This window comes from Prunus mume, linkage group LG5 (genome assembly GCF_029339155.1).
Source record: "Prunus mume cultivar Tortuosa linkage group LG5, ASM2933915v1, whole genome shotgun sequence".
NCBI lineage: Eukaryota > Viridiplantae > Streptophyta > Magnoliopsida > Rosales > Rosaceae > Prunus > Prunus mume.
Genome location: NC_142702.1, coordinates 11,797,621 through 11,817,354, shown reverse-complemented (window position 1 = coordinate 11,817,354; position 19,734 = coordinate 11,797,621). Strand labels below are relative to the sequence as shown.

The 19,734-nt window shown below is 40.2% G+C and overlaps 1 protein-coding gene and 1 pseudogene across 1 annotated transcript; both read left to right on the top strand.

The window, feature by feature from the left end:
* The first annotated feature begins 2,115 nt into the window (after positions 1 to 2,115).
* On the top strand, positions 2,116 to 4,496 carry LOC107881115 (uncharacterized). The gene is made up of 4 exons (XM_089052325.1): positions 2,116 to 2,266; positions 2,485 to 3,281; positions 3,699 to 3,950; positions 4,044 to 4,496. The coding sequence occupies exons 1-4, from the start codon at positions 2,116 to 2,118 to the stop codon at positions 4,494 to 4,496; spliced, it is 1,653 nt and encodes a 550-aa protein (XP_088908451.1).
* Positions 4,497 to 12,339: 7,843 nt separating this feature from the next.
* LOC148916934 (uncharacterized) lies at positions 12,340 to 12,873 on the top strand (annotated as a pseudogene).
* Positions 12,874 to 19,734: the final 6,861 nt, after the last annotated feature.

The window sequence follows — 19,734 nt, the reverse complement described above, 5'->3', positions numbered from 1 at the left end:
GTTTCTAGAGATCCTTCATTGCCTGAACATGTTGCTAATTCTCGATTGTGTGCATTGAGCACGAAGTCGAAGATATTAAGAGCTCAACCTTTCTTTGAGAAGAGTGAATTCTCGAAGATTGAATCATTGGATTCATGATTTGAAGGACGGCTTTAGTATAATCGAAATCACAAGTGTGGAAAAAGATTTAGATAGCCGTATTCCTCTTATAGAAGGAGGCTCGTGTGTGGTGGGAATACTCCAGTCAAATCCAAGGATGAGACCTCGATGGATTTGGTGAACCTACTATGGAGATGAAGAGATTGCTTTGGGGTCTCACCTCATGTGAGCACGTTTGAGTAGAAATCTTTCATCTGAATCATAAATGGATCAGGGTAGAGAGAGGAAGGTGATGAGTACAATTCGGTAAAAATGATCCTTTCTGACATCCCTCTCAAGGAATCGTGTTGGCAATGTTGCTTCTCGATTCTAAGGAAAGAAGGAAGATATCAACAAGTCAAAGAGTTTGGATTCTCATCATGGGAGAGCTGGAAGAGAATCAAATCACAAATGGATACAGCAGCTATTAAAGGATATTCCTAGTGGAAGAAAGAGATTTCTCTTCCTCTGCTTGTTTGGATAGAGCTAATGGCTTGGCTGCCAACCTGGTTATGGAGGATGAAGCATGGGAACCCGAGTAGTAGATGCGGGCCCAGTACCCACACCCTTTGGAGTGACCGGTATGAAATTTCGGGGACGAAATTTTTATAAGGGGGTAGTATGTAACACCCCGACCCCAAATTTATCCCATGTTTTAATTTATTTAAGTGGAATTGAGAAATTACCCGTGGGATAGGGGTTTTTTAGTCATTTTCTTATCCAGAAGGACTTTGGGAATTCCGGTTGTACCGTTGCGTAGAGCACGGTGAGATGAGTCCGTAGACACGTAGTGGGCTCGAATCGGAGTTATAACGAGAGAGATATGATCAAAAGAAGCTCAGTGACATAATCGTAAATATTTGGAAAATAGATTTTTGGTTAAAAGACGGAATTGCCCCCGTCTCTCTCTCTCTCTCTCCGCGTCTCTCCCTCTCTCCCCGGTTTTCGCGACGGCATGAACAGCCGCCACGTTTTGGACGGCCGTGCTCTCGTCCGCCACCAAACTTGACGGGGTGGTACCAAAATGATCGGGCCGCCGTCCTCTTCCTACCCCACCGGGCCCGGTGTGAGGTCGCATCGCCTTTGGATTAGCCGGCGTCTTGTGGACCCCATACGTGGCGGGTGCGTCCCGACGTATGAGGAGATATGATTGTGTGAGGGCTGGTGAGAATGTAGCCAGGCCCAATGTGAGGTCGCACGCGTCTTTGGATTAGCCGGCGTGTTGATGCCCCATACGAGGCCGGGTGAGTCCTGTCGTATGAGTGGTGATATTGTGATTGTGTTTGGTGTGTCGTGATGGATAAATCCTAGAATGTATGAATTTGTATGGCTGTAATGGTTTCTCTGATATTAGGAGTCAGGATAGATACGAAAGAGCTACGTGTGGCTTGATCCCTTAATAGGGTACGTAGGCAGCCTGAAGTTACTAGGTGCAGCCACAGATTAGACCCCACTTAGGTGGTCTTATTGAGATTGGTTTGGACCTCGTTGTTGGTCCCAAAACTTGGTTGAATTGAGTCTCGTCCTGTGGACTAAGTGAGTGAAGGTGTACATAAATAGATTTCGAATTTATTATATGCATGTTTGATGCATTAAGTTATTTTAAAAACATTTAGGGCAGTCCTGCTAGAATCATTTGAAGGCCGGAGGCCGTTTATGTAAATTGCATGAGATTATATTGTGCGTGCTGCCGGTTGGGTTATAAAATGTGTTTTATGTAGGTGGAAATTTTGGGGAAATGTTCAATTTAGGGGACTCTGCGAAATTTGGCTGGAAGTCTCGTGCCCTTAATCCTCTCTCGTAAACGAGGACATAGATTTAAGGAGTGAACTCGGCATGGGGTGATGCGGGGTCTCCGCAGGTTTCTCGGGTTCAGGAAATTCGGGGCGGGTCCTGTCACAAATTCTTGATAATGTGATGGCAGCTTTTGAGACAATGCATTTTATGAAAGGCTTGAAGATGGGACAACAAACGAAGATGGCTATTAAACTTGATATGGCTAAGGCCTATGATCAAGTAGAGTGGTCCTTTTTGCAAGCAATAATGTTGAGATTGGGATTTGCTTCAGAGTGGGTCAAACGGATAATGGATTGCTTAACAACAGTTACCTTTTCGGTGCTTTGGAAAGGTAATCCATTCGGGCATGTTGTTCCTCAGAGAGGGTTAAGACAAGGGTGTCCTCTTTCACCATACTTATTTTTAATGTGTGCTGAAGGCTTTTCAAGGCATTGCAGAATCTTTGAAAGGATAGGAGTTTGCGTGGGATTCGAATTGCTCATGGAGCTCCATCAGTCAATCATTTATTTTTTGCCGACGATAGTATTCTCTTTCTTGATGCAACTACAGAATCATGTGAAACAATGAAGAATATATTTCAAGTGTATGAGGAAACTTCTGGGCAAAAGATCAATCTCACAAAGTCGGCTTTCAGGTTGAGCCCAAATGCTACTGTTGTTGAAAAACAAATAGTTTTGGATTTACTGGAAATTCCGTTGGTGTCTTGCCATGAAAAATATTTAGGTTCGCCTATGGTGACAGGTAAAGGAAGAAAGCAGATTTTCGGGACTGTCAAAGATCGAATCGGAAAACGAATTAGTGGGTGGAAGGAAAAGCTCCTATCTAGAGCTGGTAAAGAGGTCCTAATTAAAGCTGTGTTACAGGCTATGCCCACCTACTTGATGAGCTGCTTTTGGATGCCTAAGGGGATGTGTAAGGAACTCCATGGCTTAATGGCTAAATTCTGGTGGTTTAAAAGTAAGAATATGCGGGGTATTCATTGGACTAAATGGGAGACAATATGTGTGAGCAAGCAGATTGAAGGATTGGGATTTAGAGACCTTGAGGCTTTTAATCAAGCTCTTCTGGCAAAACAAAGTTGGAGATTATTCTTTAATTGCAATTCCTTGGCAGCGAGAATTTTCAAGGCCCGATATTTTCCGCATTGTAATTTTTTAGAAGCTGGATTGGGGTATCGACCCTCACGTATTTGGAGTTCGTTGATATGGGGGAAGGATTTGTTGAAGGCGGGTTTGCGGTGGAGAGTTGGAAATGGTGAAGATATATATGTTTATCAGGATCGGTGGGTGCCTTTACCAATGAATTTCAAGATTATCTCAACGCCACAATTTGATGTTTCTATGAAAGTATGTAAGTTGTTTAATGCTGCTGGACAATGGGATGAAGAACTATAAAAAGCTAATTTTTGGGAACAGGAAGTGAAGGCTATCCTCCAAATTCCACTGGCTTCAAATCATAGAGAGGATAAATTAATTTGGCATTATGATCAAAGCGGCAAATACTCAGTCAGGAGTGGTTATATGGTTGCATGCATGAAGAAGCAAAGGGAAAATGGCATGGAAGGGTCCTCGACACAAGATGGTACATTTTTATGGAAAAAACTGTGGAGTTTGCAGGTGCCTAATAAAATCAAATTCTTTCTATGGAGATGTATATGGGGGTTTTTGCCTAGCAGAAAAAATTTGTACCATAAGAAGATCTTGAATTCTCCAATATGTCCACGTTGTGGGAAGAAAGTGGAGTCAGTTATTCATGCAATATAGGCTTGTAGTGAAGTGAAACCAATATGGTCTTTATCACCTTGGAGTGCCAATCACCATGAGTGGAGAATTACATCTTTCAAGGAACTTTGGCAAGCTGTGATTGTGGTCTCAAGTAAACAGGAGGTGGATCTTTTTGCTTTTCTATGCTGGGATATTTGGAATGACAGAAACAATCTGTTGTTTCAAGGACGAAGTCTTGAGAGTGTATCAGTGTTTAACAAAGCTTTGGCTTATCAGACGGAGTTTTACTCTGTAACTCTTGCCCCTATATGCTCCCATAATAGGCAAGGGCCTAGTCAGAGTCCACAGAGTTCTGTTAATTGGCATGCCCCATTGGATGGTTAGTACAAAATTAATGTTGATGGGGCAGCCAAACTTGCTGGGTTAGTACGGGGAGTTGGAGTAGTGATTCGCAATGGAAATAAAGAGTTTATGGCTGCTTGTTCTCGACAAGTGATAGGACATTTTAGTGCACAAGCGGCAAAGGAAGGCCTTCAGTTTGCATATGACCTTGGCTTTCATGACATAGTGTTAGAAATGGATACACAGGGGGTGGTAGATAGAATCAACTCTAATGAAGAGTGTTTTGAAGCTGAAGGGAATATAGTGGAAGATATCAAGGAGATGCAGGGGTGGTTTAGATCTTTCTCCTGTAATTGGCAACGACGAAAAGGTAACAAGGTTGCCCATGAGCTTGCTCAATTTGGCACTCGGAACGCTGGTTTTTTCACATGGATTGAGGAGGAGCCATTATGGCTAACTCCTTTTCTTTCTGCAGATCTAGAAGCTAATGGTTGATCTTTATGTTTGATGGCAAGTGGGAGGTGCTCTTTTTCCTTTGGCGGATTTTCCTCCTTTTTTGGGGGTTTTTTATGCTAAAGGTTTTTTACAGAGGCCCAAACTTGCACATCTTTTTGTTTTCTTCTCCGTGTATTATGCTACTTGATTATTGAATGAAATTCCTTTTCATAAAAAAAAAAAAAAAACCAAGACCTACGTACTCCTAATCCAAGCATTCCTCATCCAAACATACAAATGATGCACAACTGAAGTCTCCTCTATCATCCCTGTAAATAAATCAAAATGACAAAGAGAGAAAAGAAAGCTAAGATTATAAACATAAAAAATTAGATGGAAGAGAAATTTTACCATTGGTCCATATTTCCATAGAAAACTTGTAAAATGAGCATAAAAAAGACCATCGAGAACCTACAAAAGGAAAAATATATAAGTAAAATGATGGTGAAAAGAAAAGGTAACAAATTTTTAACAACAAAAAAAACATACGAGTCACATAGAAAACCTGCAAAAGAAAAAGTTATAAATCTGCAAGCTTCCTCCTCATCTCCTGATAACCAAATCAGAAAATCTAAAAAGAAACAAAAAATATAAAAAAATATGTAAACAAACTAGACAAATCAAGAGAGACAAAATCTGAAATTAGGGAGACAACGAACATACCAGAAACGCAAAGAAACTAATCCAGAATTCACTAGCAAGATATAGAAGGGTATTGAGAGATTAGGTGACTTTCAAATCAAACCTTTCAACCAGCTTTGATTCTCAAATATAGAACCTCCCTCTACATCTTATGGATTTGCGAAGACCTCAATCTCTCAACTCCTTCATTGATATCGATTTTTTGATGATTTTGTAGGGAGCTTCATGAGGGTGTTTTAGAGAGTGCAGGAGCGAGAGATAAGGTTTTCAGAGACGGGAGAAAATCTGAAAATTTGTCGAGCGCGAATTCACTTAAGTAGCCTTTTTTTAGCGTGTTTTAAAAGACGACGCTTGTTAATGAGAGATAAAGTTTTCAAAGACGGGTGAAAATTTGAAAATTTGTCGAGCGCGAATTCACTTAAGCAGCCATTTTTTAGCGTGTTTTAAAAGAAGACGCTTTTTTAAAAAAAAATTGTCATCTTTACATATCATAAACGACCTTTTTATAAAAACGCGTCATCTTTACATATAATAGACGACTTTTTTTTAAAAAACCGTCATCTTTACTTCATAATAGACGACCCTTTTTAAACAAACCACCATCTTTACATATAATAGACGACCCTTTTTTTATATATATAAAAACGTCACCTTTACATATAAAAGACGACTCCTTTTTAACAAAAACCATCATCCTTAATTCATAATAGACAACCCTTTTTTAAACAAATCATCATCTTTACATATAATAGACGACCCCTTTTTTAAAAAAAATTGTCATCTTTACTTCATAGTAGACAACCTTTTTTTAAACAAACCATCATCTTTACATATAATAGACGACCTTATGTTATATTTAACGAAAATATAAATAAACCCTTAATTGTTAGTGAATATATTGTTTTGATGGCATACGCATTCTAAGAAACTAGTTTCAACGATCCAACCGTCAAACTTTTTTGTTTATACTTCGAGATCATATACGCCAAAAATCGGAAAAAATAAACATTCAGAGATCAAGTAACAGGACAAAAAATTTCGACGGTTATAAATGAAAAATCATGATTTAACGGTTATTTTAACTCCGATTTTGATGATTTTTTACCGCTACACTCCTTGACCCTATATGAATACAATGACTGAATTTGATCTTCAATTTAAAATATTTACACTAGTAGATACCACAAAATCTTATGTTATATTTAACGAAAGTATAAATACACTCTTAATTGTTAGTGAATATATTTTTTGATGGCATACGCATTCTAAGAAACTAGTTTCAACGATCCAACCATCAAACTTGTTTGTTTATACTTCGAGATCATATACGCCAAAAATTGAAAAAAATAAACATTCAGAGATCAAGTAATGGGACAAAAAATTTCGACGGTTATAATGAAAAATCATGATTTAACGGTTATTTTAACTCCGATTTTGATGATTTTTTACCGCTACACTCCTTGACCCTATATGAATACAATGACTGAATTTGATCTTTAATTTAAAATATTTACACTAGTGGATACCACAAAATCTTATGTTATATTTAACGAAAGTATAAATACACTCTTAATTGTTAGTGAATATATTGTTTTGATGGCATACGCATTCTAAGAAACTAGTTTCAACGATCCAACCATCAAACTTGTTTGTTTATACTTCGAGATCATATACGCCAAAAACCGAAAAAAATAAACATTCAGAGATCAAGTAAATGGACAAAAAAATTCGACTGTTATAAATAAAAAATAATGATTTAACGGTTATTTTAACAAACCATCATCTTTACATATAATAGACGACCCTTTTTTTTTATTATAAAAAGCATCATTTTTATATATAATAGATGACCCTTTTTTATAAAAACAGTCATCTTTACTTCACAATAGACGACCCTTTCTTAAACAAACCATCATCTTTACATATAATAGACGACCCTTTTTTATAAAAAAAAATTGTCATCTTTACATATAATAGACGACCCTATTTTAAAAAAACCGTCGTCTTTACATATAATAGACGACAGTTTTTAAAAACCGTCATCTTTACATATAATAGACAATTCTTTTTTAAAAAAAACTATCATCTTTACATATAATAGACGACGGTTTTTTTTATTTATAAAAAGCGTCTATCTTTATATATAATAGTGTTTGGGCCTAATTTGGCACGCCAAACCAACAAAAAGAAGCCCTAAAATCCAGAGAAGGCTCAAATTTAAAGCTTATCAAACCATAAACAAACTTGGGCCTCAAAAAGCAAAACAGCCTAGGGCTCCAAAAAAGCAGACCCGATTGTGATAAAAAGGGAGCCTGAACAGAAACAAACCCATGTGACATCTCCGAGTTAGGAAAAGTCAACAATTGCAATCACTATAGCAGTGATTGAAAAATTAATGCCATCAAGCTTTTCTGAAAACTCTGCCACCTGAAGATCAAAAATGTAACACCACGACCCCAAATTTATCCCACGTTTTAATTTATTTAAGTGGAATTACGAATTTACCCTTGGGATAGGGGTAATTTGGTCATTTCTTATCCGGAAGGAGTTTGGGAATTCCGGTTGTACCGTTGCGTAGAGCACGGCGAGATGAGTCCGTGGACACGTAGTGGGCTCGAATCGGAGTTGTAACGAGAGAGATATGATCAAATGAAGCTCAGTGGCATAATCGTAAATATTTTGAAATGGATTTTTGGTTAAAAGACGGAATTGCCCCCGTCTCTTTCTCTCTCTCTCCGCGTCTCTCTCTCTCTCCCGACGGTAGCTCCTCCTCTCTCTCTCTTCAAACTCCGCCACCGTCCATGCGATGGATGGGACCGGTAAAAGGACCGGCCACCACCACAAGACTTGGCCCTTCCTCGACATCGGCCGCCGCTCCGATCGCCGGAAAATGCAGGTTTTGGCGGTTTTCGCCCAAAACTTTGCCGCTCGATCTCCTCCTCCGCCACCGTTTTCGTGATTGAGGTATGGATTCCTACCTATTTTTCATGATCAAGCTGATGGTTGGGTAGGATTTCATAAATTTTGAGGCTAAGTAGCTCGATCTACGAATTGAAATTCGGCCAGCTTTAGGATCGAGATTCCGCCACCTCCGGTCAATTTTTGGGGTATGCCCAAGAACAAAAGTGACTCCAAATTAGGTGTATTACCTAGGGTAGGAGTCTTGGCTCTCGATTTGGAAGTTTTCCGGCGATGGGTATCGCTTTGGACACCCACGCGCCGCGCGGTGGCGGCGCGTGGGCACTGTAGTTGAGGGGCATTTTTATCCCACTGTGATCCTCAAGATGTCACGAGCGCGTAGGTGTGCTCGGATTTCATTTTGGGTACCGTTAGAGTCCCGAATGGATATCGCATATCGCATATTTTCCGGGTGCGCTAGGTTTGGACCGTTGGATGATCCTAAAGTTATAATATGTTGATCTAGGTATTACCAGGATCGTATAGGATTCAACGGATCGTAAAACGGAGTCCCGGATACTCCGAAAAAGCCAACCCTAGGGGTAAGGTTTAGTAACCGTTCGATCGTGCGATCGTGAGCGATCCGACCGTCCGATCTAGACCAAACTTGCAGGACGTGTGTTTTAAACCTTGTAGAACCTATAGGAACTGTCAGATCGAATTTGGAGGTCGTGGGCCCCGCGGGCCTGTTTGACCAAGTTTGGGTAGTCTGACCCTAGGTTGACCGCTAGACTTTTGTTGTAGTTCTACCATCCCAGGAGGGTTAGAATGACCTTAGTGACAGGTCTTGAGCGTTGTTGAGTTAAATGGTTTATATGCGAATTTAGAATATTATTATATGATTTAAATTGCGAAATTATCAGATGCTATACCAGGGTTGAGGTTTATTTAGGAGTAGAAATTATATTTTTATATTTAATTGTGTGGACATATAAAGGTAAATAAAGCGATCAAATGTTAGTTTACAGTGCTATACGACTACCCCACCCCATATTGTGATCATGTTGAGGTCTTTAAACCCGTGTGGTCGGTGAGAATGTGGCCAGCCAAAGTGAACAGATGATGGTGGTGAGAATGTAGCCAGCCAAAGTGAAAGATGAGGGCTGGTGAGATTGTAGTCAGGCCCAGTGGAGGTCGCACGCGCCTTTGGATTAGCCGGCGTGTTGACTCCCATACGAGGCCGGGTGCGCCCGTCGTATGAGGGGATTATGTGATATGTTGATGAGTTCTCACGTGTCGTAGGTTTATCCGACGTGTGGATAGGTCTCATACGAGGCCGGGTGCGTCCCGTCGTATGAGGGGTGATATTGTGATTGTGTTTAGTGAGTGGTGATGGATAAAGCCTAGAATGTATGTATTTGTGTGGCTGTAACGGTTTATTTGATATTAGGAGTCAGGATAGATACGAAAGAGCTACGTGTGGCTTGATCCCTTAGTAGGGTACGTAGGCAGCCTGAAGTTACTAGGTGCAGCCACAGATTAGACCCCACTTAGGTGGTCTTATTGAGATTGGTTTGGACCTCGTTGTTGGTCTCAAAACTTGGTTGAATTGAGGCTCGTCCTGTGGACTGAGTGAGTGAAGGTGTGCATAAATAGATTTTGAAGTTGTTATATGCATGTTTGATGCATTAAGTTATTTTAAAATTATTGTGGGCAGTTCTGCTAGAATCATTTGAAGGCCGGAGGTCATTTATGTAATTGCATGAGATTATATTGTGCGTGCTGCGGTTGAGTTATAAAATGTGTTTTATACAGGTGGAAATTTTGGGAAATGTTAGATTTAGAGACTCACGAAATTTCGCAGAAAGTCTCGTGCCCTTAATCCTCTTTGGTAAATGAGGACATAGTTTTAAGGAGTGAACCATGGGTGTGATGCCGGGTCTCCGAGGTAAATCGCCTCGGTTCCAGAAATTGGGACGGGTCCTGTCAAAAACCCCTTATATATATATATGTATTCTGGGATATTGTCTCCACTCCAAAGGAGGCACCATCTTGTCAGAGAGATAAGCGAACTTCGAAAGAGATAAGCAGGAAACAAGGAGCTGTCCAGAAAAGAAATCAAACTAACCATCACGGTTTTTTAGCTCTCACAAAGGGGCAGTTGAAATTAAAAGAAAAGATTAGGTTCTCTTTCAAGAAAAGGGAAGTGATTGCCTATTGAGAACCTATCTACCAAAAACTGATGAAATCCCCTTTCCTTTCCATTTTTAAAGGAAAGATCTTTTTAAAGGATTTGCCGCCCATTATTAAAAGAATTACCCTACTCTAGATAACATTTCTTATAAATACAAGAAGGAGTGAACAGGGCAAAGGATAATCAATCCTACACTCAATCCTACACTCAAATCATCAATCAAACAAACAACTCAAAATCAACCAGAAGCTCACTTGAATTCCAAGTGAAACCAGCTTTAGATCAGAATTCCCAAGGTTCAGACTTAGAAAATAAGTCATTTAAAACGAGATTTCTCTCTTTACAAATTTGGTTCATCAAAAAACCAAGACAGGTAGAGCTTGAGTTTTTCCCAAACATGAAAACCTCAACAAATTTCATAGTGCAGTTCTAGCCCATCAAGTCTTCAAGAAGCCATACGCCCTTTCGATCAAGAAACCGCAGTCGCCCACTCAAAACCTCACAAAAGCTTGAAGTATGTTAAAGCTCACAAAATTGACATTTGTATCGATTTACGGTGAAGGTTAGCAATGAGTTATTGATACTCCCCAGATACTTCCAAAGTCCAGCTCGGATCGAACCTCCTATCCAGGCATAAATGGAGTTCCAGCTGTCCTTTTATCTTTCTAGCGTGGATATTTATTTTTATAGTTTTGTAAAGGCGATTCGCCTAAGACTTAAATTTCATCAACTATTCGCCGAACAACCTCTTTATACTGAGATAAATTTTTAAAATCCTCACCAGTCTGAGGCAAGAAAAGAACTTACTTGGGAGATATTCCTCACCCAAATTCACAATCATTTGTTTATAGAAATCAGTAACTTGGGGCGCAAGTTATCTATTCTAGAATAAGTCTGCTAGAATCTTCATTGCTAGCAGTGACACGCTCATACACCAAAGAAAGCTGACTTATTGACCAGTCAATGGTTTTCAAAGCAATGGGGAACTTTGCCCTTCCATATCAGGAGTAATCACAAAACAGACGAACAAATAGACGATCCATTTTTAAAAAAACCGTCATCTTTACTTCATAATAGACGACCCTTTTTTATAAAAGCTGTCATCTTTATATATAATAGACAACCCTTTGTAAAAAAAAAAACCGTCATCTTTACTTCATAATAGACGACCCTTTTTTAAACAAATCATCATCTTTACACATAATAGACGACCTTTTTTTAAACAAAACATCATCTTTACATATAATAGACGACCCATTTTTTAAAAGCACCGCCATCTTTACTTCATAATAGACTACCCTTTTTTATAAAAGCGTCATCTTTACATATAATAGACGACCATTTTCTTAAAAAAAACCGTCATCTTTACTTCATAATAGACGACCATTTTTTAAACAAATTATCATCTTTACACATAATAGACAACCCATTTTTTTTTAAAAGTCATCGTTACTTCATAATAGACAACCTTTTTTTATAAAAGCGTCATCTTTCCATATAGTAGACGACCCTTTTTAAAAAAAAACCATCATCTTTATGTCATAATAGACGACCATTTTTTAAACAAACCATCATCTTTACATATAATAGACAACCCATTTTTAAAAAAACCGTCATCTTTACTTCATAATAGACGACCCTTTTTTTAAAAGAACCGTCATCTTTACTTCATAATAGACGACGCTTGTCATACCTGCTGTCGTTGTTTTTTGGTCAGATTTTAACTCTGAGCAAAACCTTTTTAATAAGACAACGCTTTTGTATTTGTGTGCTTCATTATAAAAAAAATTCAACAGTACATCCGTTTTTTAGTTGTTTAAGTCACTTATCCATGACGGTTTTTTGTTACCGTCGTCTTTTTAAAAACAACGACGGTTTTTTCTTCTACCGTCGTCTTTTTCACTTTTTGTAGTAGTGAAGTTTTCTATCGTTCTTGTTACCTCTGTTCTCTAACAGTTCGGGTTTATATGGTCTCTCAAATTTCTCAGAGTCAAGCGTTGGTGGGAAAAATAGAGTAATAACCTTATATGAATCTTTTGTTCAACAAAAATGTAGGAGGTGGAAACTATTGTATTACCCTGGATTATAAAATCATTTAATGACGAGAATATGACACCACATGATTTGTTTACCAAGAACCATAAGGAATTGGTGCAAGAAGGAGAAAGATGGATGAAAGAAACTGCAACTTCTTGTATAGTTGTAGGTGCTCTCATAATTACCATCAGGTTTGCTTCAGCATTTCCCGTCCCCGGTGGAAACAATGGAGAAACAGGCATTCCAATATTCCTATAATAAAAAGTTATTTATGTTTTTTATAATCTCAGATGCTATATCGCTCTTTTCTTCCACAACTTCAGTGTTAATGTTTTTGGGAATCCTTAAATCACGTTATGCAGAAATTTATTTCCTTAAATTCTTGCCAACAAAGATGATAATAGGGCTTTCCACCCTTTTCATCTCTATTGCCGCTATGATGGTTGCCTTCTCTCTTCTGGCCTTTATGATCAATGAACAATCATGGGTTGTTAAGCCAATCATTTTTCTTGCTAGTGTCCCAATTTCCTTATTTATTTGGTTGAGATTTTCATTTCTACTTATGTAAGAGGAATATTTGATAGGAAACTGAAACCATGGACATAAATTCTTGATGGTACGTGTATATGACATTGTATAACTTTCGTAATGTTGGCACTTCTTGGAATATCTTGTATGCATTGTGCATGCTATGTCTGTGTTTTGTATCCTATAATAAAAATTTGAAGTTGAATATCTATTTCATTTCTTATTAGGAAAGATATAATTGATTTGGTGAAGGTTTGCGTCGCTCTCCCTTCCCATCCTCATGGCCCTTCTAATATAATGTGATTCTTGGTGAGGAAATTAATTAAGGGCATGTTTGATAACTATTTCAATTTTAGTTTTTAGTTTTCTTTTTTGTGATAGAGAGGGTAGGATGGAAGGGAACATTAACAAAAGTGAAAAAAAAAATTTGAAAGTGAAAACAATTTCAAATAGATTTCAGTTTTTAGTTTTTGTTTTCACTTTTATTACTCCTCCTTCTCATCTTCCCTCTCAATTATGTCCCCACTCTCATTCTCACTTCCATTCTCTCTCTTTTTCCTCTATACTCAATAACAAAAAATGAAAACTAAAAACTAAAATTTAATGGTTATCAAATGGGCTCTAAGCTTCTAAGAAAAAAAATTGGGAACGGAATCTAGAAGTTCTTTGGTTCGGCTTTGAGCTTTGCCTATTAAATACAAAAAGATGGCACACCTGAGAATACATAAGATGTGGCTCATTAATCACACCTTAGCCTCCCTGCTAAGATGTGTGACATAATATAGACACAGATTTCAGAGACTTATGTGAGCATTTTGTGTAAGGGTACCTTGTTTCCAAGGACAAACCTATGTGTAGGTTGGAGTGGATTGTTTCCAAGGCGGGTACCTTGTTTCCGGGATTGGCTCCGCCGTAGCACGATATTGTCCACTTTGGGCCCCTTTCTCTGCCATCCCAGTTTTTTTTCTGGGAGTTCACAGGCAACTTCCTAGTGGGTCACCCATCCTAGGATTGCTTTATCCCCACTAACTCTCTTAACTTCGGAGTTCCCATGACTCTGAAGCCAGTGATCTCCTAAAAAGCCTCATGCTAGATGGAGGTGGGCATATACGTATAAGGCACATTAACCCCTCTCCGTTGGTCGATGTGGAATGTAACAAACCACCCTCTTTAGGGGCCCGACATCCTCGTCGGCACACTCGCACCATACTGCAGAGTGGCTCTAATACCAAATTGTCACATCCCGGGATCGGCTCAGCCAGTAGCACAATATTGTCCGCTTTGGGCCCCTCTCTCTACCCTAACAATTTTGTTTCTAGGAGCTCATTCCCAGTGGGTCACCCATCTTGGGATTGTTTTACAATTTTTCCGAAATTATCTTGAGAAATGATTATTCCGAAAAATCAATTTTCATACTTCAACAATATTTTTACAATTTTTCATATAGGTAAAAAGCTTTAGATGTTCAATCCACAAAGAGTTTTGTAGCTTTTTAAAATTGCACATTGGCTAAAAAATTCCTAGGTCCGCCAGTGCTACTGCACCAATAGTCAAAGTCAAAGGTCTTCCACATCTATATTTGGTGTTAAACTTTGCCCCAAACATCAATTTTAATCCTTTTTCATTAACGTATCTCTTAAAGAGAAGCATTTTTCTAAATAAAATTCACCCTTTCGTGAATAATATGGCTATAATTCCATGTTTTTTTCCTTGTGTTTACAATTAGAGTGATTTGTATGATTTATATGATTTAATGTATACTTTTATTCATAGAAAAAACTTTAGAAACTTGACAGGACCCGCCCGGAATTTCTAAACCGGGCGGACTGTTTGTGCCGACATCTCACCGATGCCGGGCCCACTTACTAAAACCCAAGACACTCTACCAAAATTTTGGCAGAGTCTCCCCTGTAAAATGCTCAAACCAACAATAAACAACCTGCAATAATTTACATCAATACACAACCCAACAGCCAGCATGCTTTTACAAACTACAATCCAACAAAAAATGGCCTCCGGCCTCAAGTAGTAGCCTAACATGGGCAATAACAGAGCATCTACAGAATTTGTTTACAACAAACAGGGGAGTAGAAAGAATTTATACAGACCCTATTAACAGACGACAAGTTCGGAGCTCGTGACTTGCTCGAATGCCTTCAGGAGCAACTCATCGTCTGGGGGCGAAATGTAAAGATGTGAGTGGACAGAAATAAAGTTTCACTTTAAAACAACATAGTAACCCCACCATGTAAAAATAATGCTCTAGCATGCAGTTTCACAATTCAGAAACCAAAACTCAAACACAAAAATCCCAAAGTCCAAAACATCTCCACAACTCAAGTCCACAACTCATTTCCCAAAATATATGCAACTCACATCAACCCGTAAATACCCATATATAAATATATATATATATAGCTAAGACTCTAATATACAATATACTCCTCTCCAAACTAATGTACCGGGGAGACAATCCAACCGGGGGATTGTTAGCTGGTACGCAGGATTTCGAACACTAACCCGCGTCCAGATGAGTAGTCCAACCGGGACGGAACTCCATAACTCACACTGCACGCCAATGACACGTGTAGCTCACAAATCTCATAACAAGTCCTACGCGCGCAGACAGTATCATCACCCCACCGCACTGCCAACGACGTGTGTGATGATACTCAAGCAATATACATACTCTCCCCATACGCCGGCACCGCCAACGACACGTATGGAAAGTGTCTCACACACCGGCACTGCTAACGCCATGTGTGAGACCCGATCTCATGGCCTTCCCACCCCACCGGCACTGCCAACGACGTGTGTGGGAAGCCTAGTAACTAGGGAATGGTACTCACCTACCATACTCATACATCTCACAACCATCCATCAAACTCCTATCTTTCCACAATCTCACCACAACAACCTCTCATACTCTATACATAGACAATATAGATAGCCATCCCAAAATCCATATCAACATAATCATCATACTCAAATATATATGTTCATATTCAAAATATATATATCCAAGATATATAAACATATTCAAATCATCTACCAAAGACTTATTAAATCAAAGTCACCATCATTTAAAGTATATGCACAAAACTTTCATAATTAAAAACCATGCATATGCTTAAAACAAAGTCCACTCACAAGTAATCCCAAGCTGCCCGGCCCCGTGAGGGTCCTTTCTGCTGCGAGTGATCAACCGAAGTACCTATTCCAAGATACAAATCCTTGATTAACATCACGTACTTCCAAAACGGAAATTCACGAAAGGAAATACTTAAATCCCCAAGTTCCGGTGCGCCACGCCCAAAGGAACATCCTAGGGTCCGTTACTGATTGAATTCGCTTCCCAATCGCACGGTGATCGCGATTTCCCTAAACTTCACATTATTGAATCGGAACATCCGGGGCTCCAATTCACGATCCGCGAATTCCTACAGGTTTCTAAGAGTTCCTAGATCAACATACTTCAATTTGGAAACGATCCAACGGTCGAACTTATCGAACCCGGATAACGCACAATATGCGAAATCCGTTCGATAGTCAAACGATATCCAAATTGAGATCCGCGAAATCCTACGCACTCGTGACAACCTAAGGATCTCAACAGGACGAAAAACAACTTCACCCACCTTGCCCACGCGCCGCCACACGCCGCATGGTGTGTAGAGAAGTTTCCGGCGACGGAAAATCTCCACACCAACGCTCACCCTTCTAATCCTAGATACTACTCGAAGAATGGAGCAACTTTTTCAACTACGGCAACGCCCAATTCGGACGGCAAGTGGCCGGAATTTCAAATTGAAATCCGCCAAAACCTAGATTTCCCGAGAATTAACCGCAAATCTATCAAAACCTATCCCACAGCCAGCTAGAACACACAAAAAGGATGAGAAACCTCACCTTACCCGTCGGAAATGGTGGTCGGAGGTGAGAGATCGAGCGGCTGGAAGTTCCAATGGCCCGCCACGATTCTCGCATTTTCCGGCGAGTCCCGAGGGTTTCGTCAGGCCGGCCGGGAAGAGAGAGGGAGAGGTCATGGTTCGAACGGACCGGTCTCGCTGGACGGGGTGGTCGGAGGTGGCGGTGGTGGTGGTTTCCGATCGGTGAACAGGACGGAAGGGAAAATCGCAAGGAGAAGAAGAAGACGCGGGAGGAAGAGAGAGAAAGTGAGGGGTAAATGTGAAAATCTGATTTTTTACCCCAAACTGACTTCGAAATAATTACTGCCACCGAACAAGTTTTGATCGCCAAAACTTCGTTAAATCTCCGATTCAAGCCTACCGCCGTCTACGGTTTCGTCTCAGTACCACCTACGCAGCCACACCACTCACGGTCCCAAAATCTTCCCGGATAAGAAAGTGACCAAAATCACCCTTAACCCAGGAGTAATTTAATATTTTCCCTTAATTAAATTAAATAGGAAAATAAGCGGGGTCGGGTGTTACATTCTACCCTCCTTATAGAAATTTCGTCCCCAAATTCACATACCACAATGGAAGAGATATGATACTTGGCCCAGATCCGCTCTTCGGTTCCCAAGTAGCTTCTTCAACAGCTTGGCTTCTCCACAAAACTTTCACTACCGGGATGGATCTAGAACGCAACTTCTGTTCTTTCCTATCCAAGATCTGATACTGGTTGTTCCTCATATGTCAAATCTTCTTCCAATTCCACAGGTTGGTATTCTAATACATGGGAAGGATCTGGCATATATTTCCGGAGCATAGATACATGGAATACATCATGAACTTGAGACAGTTCTGGAGGTAAGGCTAGTCTCAGAAGCAATGTGTCCAATTCGCTCCATGATCTCATAAGGTCCAATGTAACGAGGGCTTAACTTCCCACGTTTCCCAAATCTCATCACACCCTTCCAAGGAGATAACTTTAGAAAGACCCAATCCCCAACTGCAAACTCAAGATCTTTGGACCTGTTATCTGCATAACTCTTCTGTCGGTCTTGTGCAATCTTCAACTTCTCCTTTATCATCTTCACCTTCTCATTTGTTACTCGGATACTATCCACTTTTTCCAGTTTCTTATCACCCACTTCATTCCAACAAATAGGAGTCCTGCACGCCTCCCATACAACGCCTCATAAGGAGCCATCCCAATACTCGAATGATAGCTGTTATTATAAGCAAACTCCACCAAGGCAAGGTGTACATCCCATGCATCTTTAAACTGTAACACACAGGACCTCAACATGTCCTCCAGAGTCTGGATAGTCCTTTCCGATTGTCCATCGGTTTGTGGGTGAAAAGCAGTACTGAATTGCAATCTAGTACCCATAGCTTCTTGCAAACACCTCCAAAATCGAGAAGTGAATCTAGGATCCCTGTCCGATACAATGGACACAGGTGCTCCATGCAATCTGACAATCTCGTCCACAAAAAGTTTTGCCAACCTTGTCAAAGGATAGGTCTCCTTAATGGGTAGGAAATGAGCAGACTTGGTAAGTCTATCCACTATCACCCAAATTCCATCATGACCCTTCGAAGTACGTGGAAGCTTAAAAACGAAATCCATGGTAATACGCTCCCACTTCCATTCAGGAATCTGAAGTGGTTGCATGAGTCCCGATGGCTTCGCCGCTCTGCTTTCACTTGTTGACATATCAAACATCCTGCTCACATACTTAGCAATGTCTCCCTTCATATGCGGCCATGAATAATATGCCCGTAGGCCCGGTACATCTTCGCACTACCCGGATGCATAGTGTAAGTAGAGCAATGAGCTTCTTCCATGATTTCTCTTTTCAACTCGACATTCTTACCGGGTACACATAGACAAGCTCCTTTTACCAAGGCTCCGTCTCCCCTTATAGCATAATCCTTCCGCGTTCCATTCTCTACTTCTCCCCTTATCCTACAGAGTACAGGATCTTCCAACTGGCCTGCAATTACCCGTTCCACCATAATGGGTCTCACATGCAAGCTAGCAAGGATTCCACCTTGTTGAGTCATCTCCATTTCTACTCCATCTTTCCGTAGTTCCACCAACAACGGAAGATAGGCCGCCTTAATATGGGCTAAGTTCGCAGTAGTCTTCCTACTCAATGCATCTGCAACCACATTAGCTCGGCCTGGGTGATACTCAATCGTACAATCATAATCCTTGATCAATTCCAACCAGCGCCGTTGTCTCATATTCAGTTCCTTCTGGGTAAAGAAATACTTGAGGCTCTTATGATCCGTGAAAATCTGACAGGTCTCACCATACAAGTAATGTCGCCAAATCTTCAGAGCAAACACTACTGCGGCAAGTTCTAAGTCATGGACTGGATAATTTCGCTCATGCTTTTTGAGTTGCCTCGAGGCATAAGCAATCACCCGGTCATGTTGCATCAAAACACATCCCAAACCTTGTAAAGATGCATCACTATAGATCACAAAGCCCCCCGAGTTATCAGGAAGAGCCAAAACAGGTGCGGTGGTCAACCGCTTCTTCAACTCCTGAAAACTCTGTTCGCACTCTTCCGTCCACTCAAATGCAACATCCTTCCTTGTCAACCGCGAGAGAGGTGTTGCTATCGAAGAAAACCCTTCCACAAATCGACGATAGTAACCTGCTAACCCCAGAAAACTTCAGACTTGGGCAGTTACACTTGTGGGTACAGCCCAATTCACAATAGCCTCAATCTTCTGTGGGTCCACATAAATCCCTTCCGTTGAGATTACATGTCCAAGGAACACCACTCTATCCAGCCAAAACTGACACTTGCTAAATTTGGCATAGAGTTGCTTCCTTCTTAAAGTCCTCAATACCAACCTCAGGTGCTTCTTATGTCCTTCCAAAGTCTTAGAATAAACCAAGATATCATCTATGAACACAATCACAAAGTGATCCAAATAAGGTCGAAACACTCTGTTCATGAGATCCATAAATGCTGCTGGAGCATTCACAACCCGAACGGCATCACCAGAAATT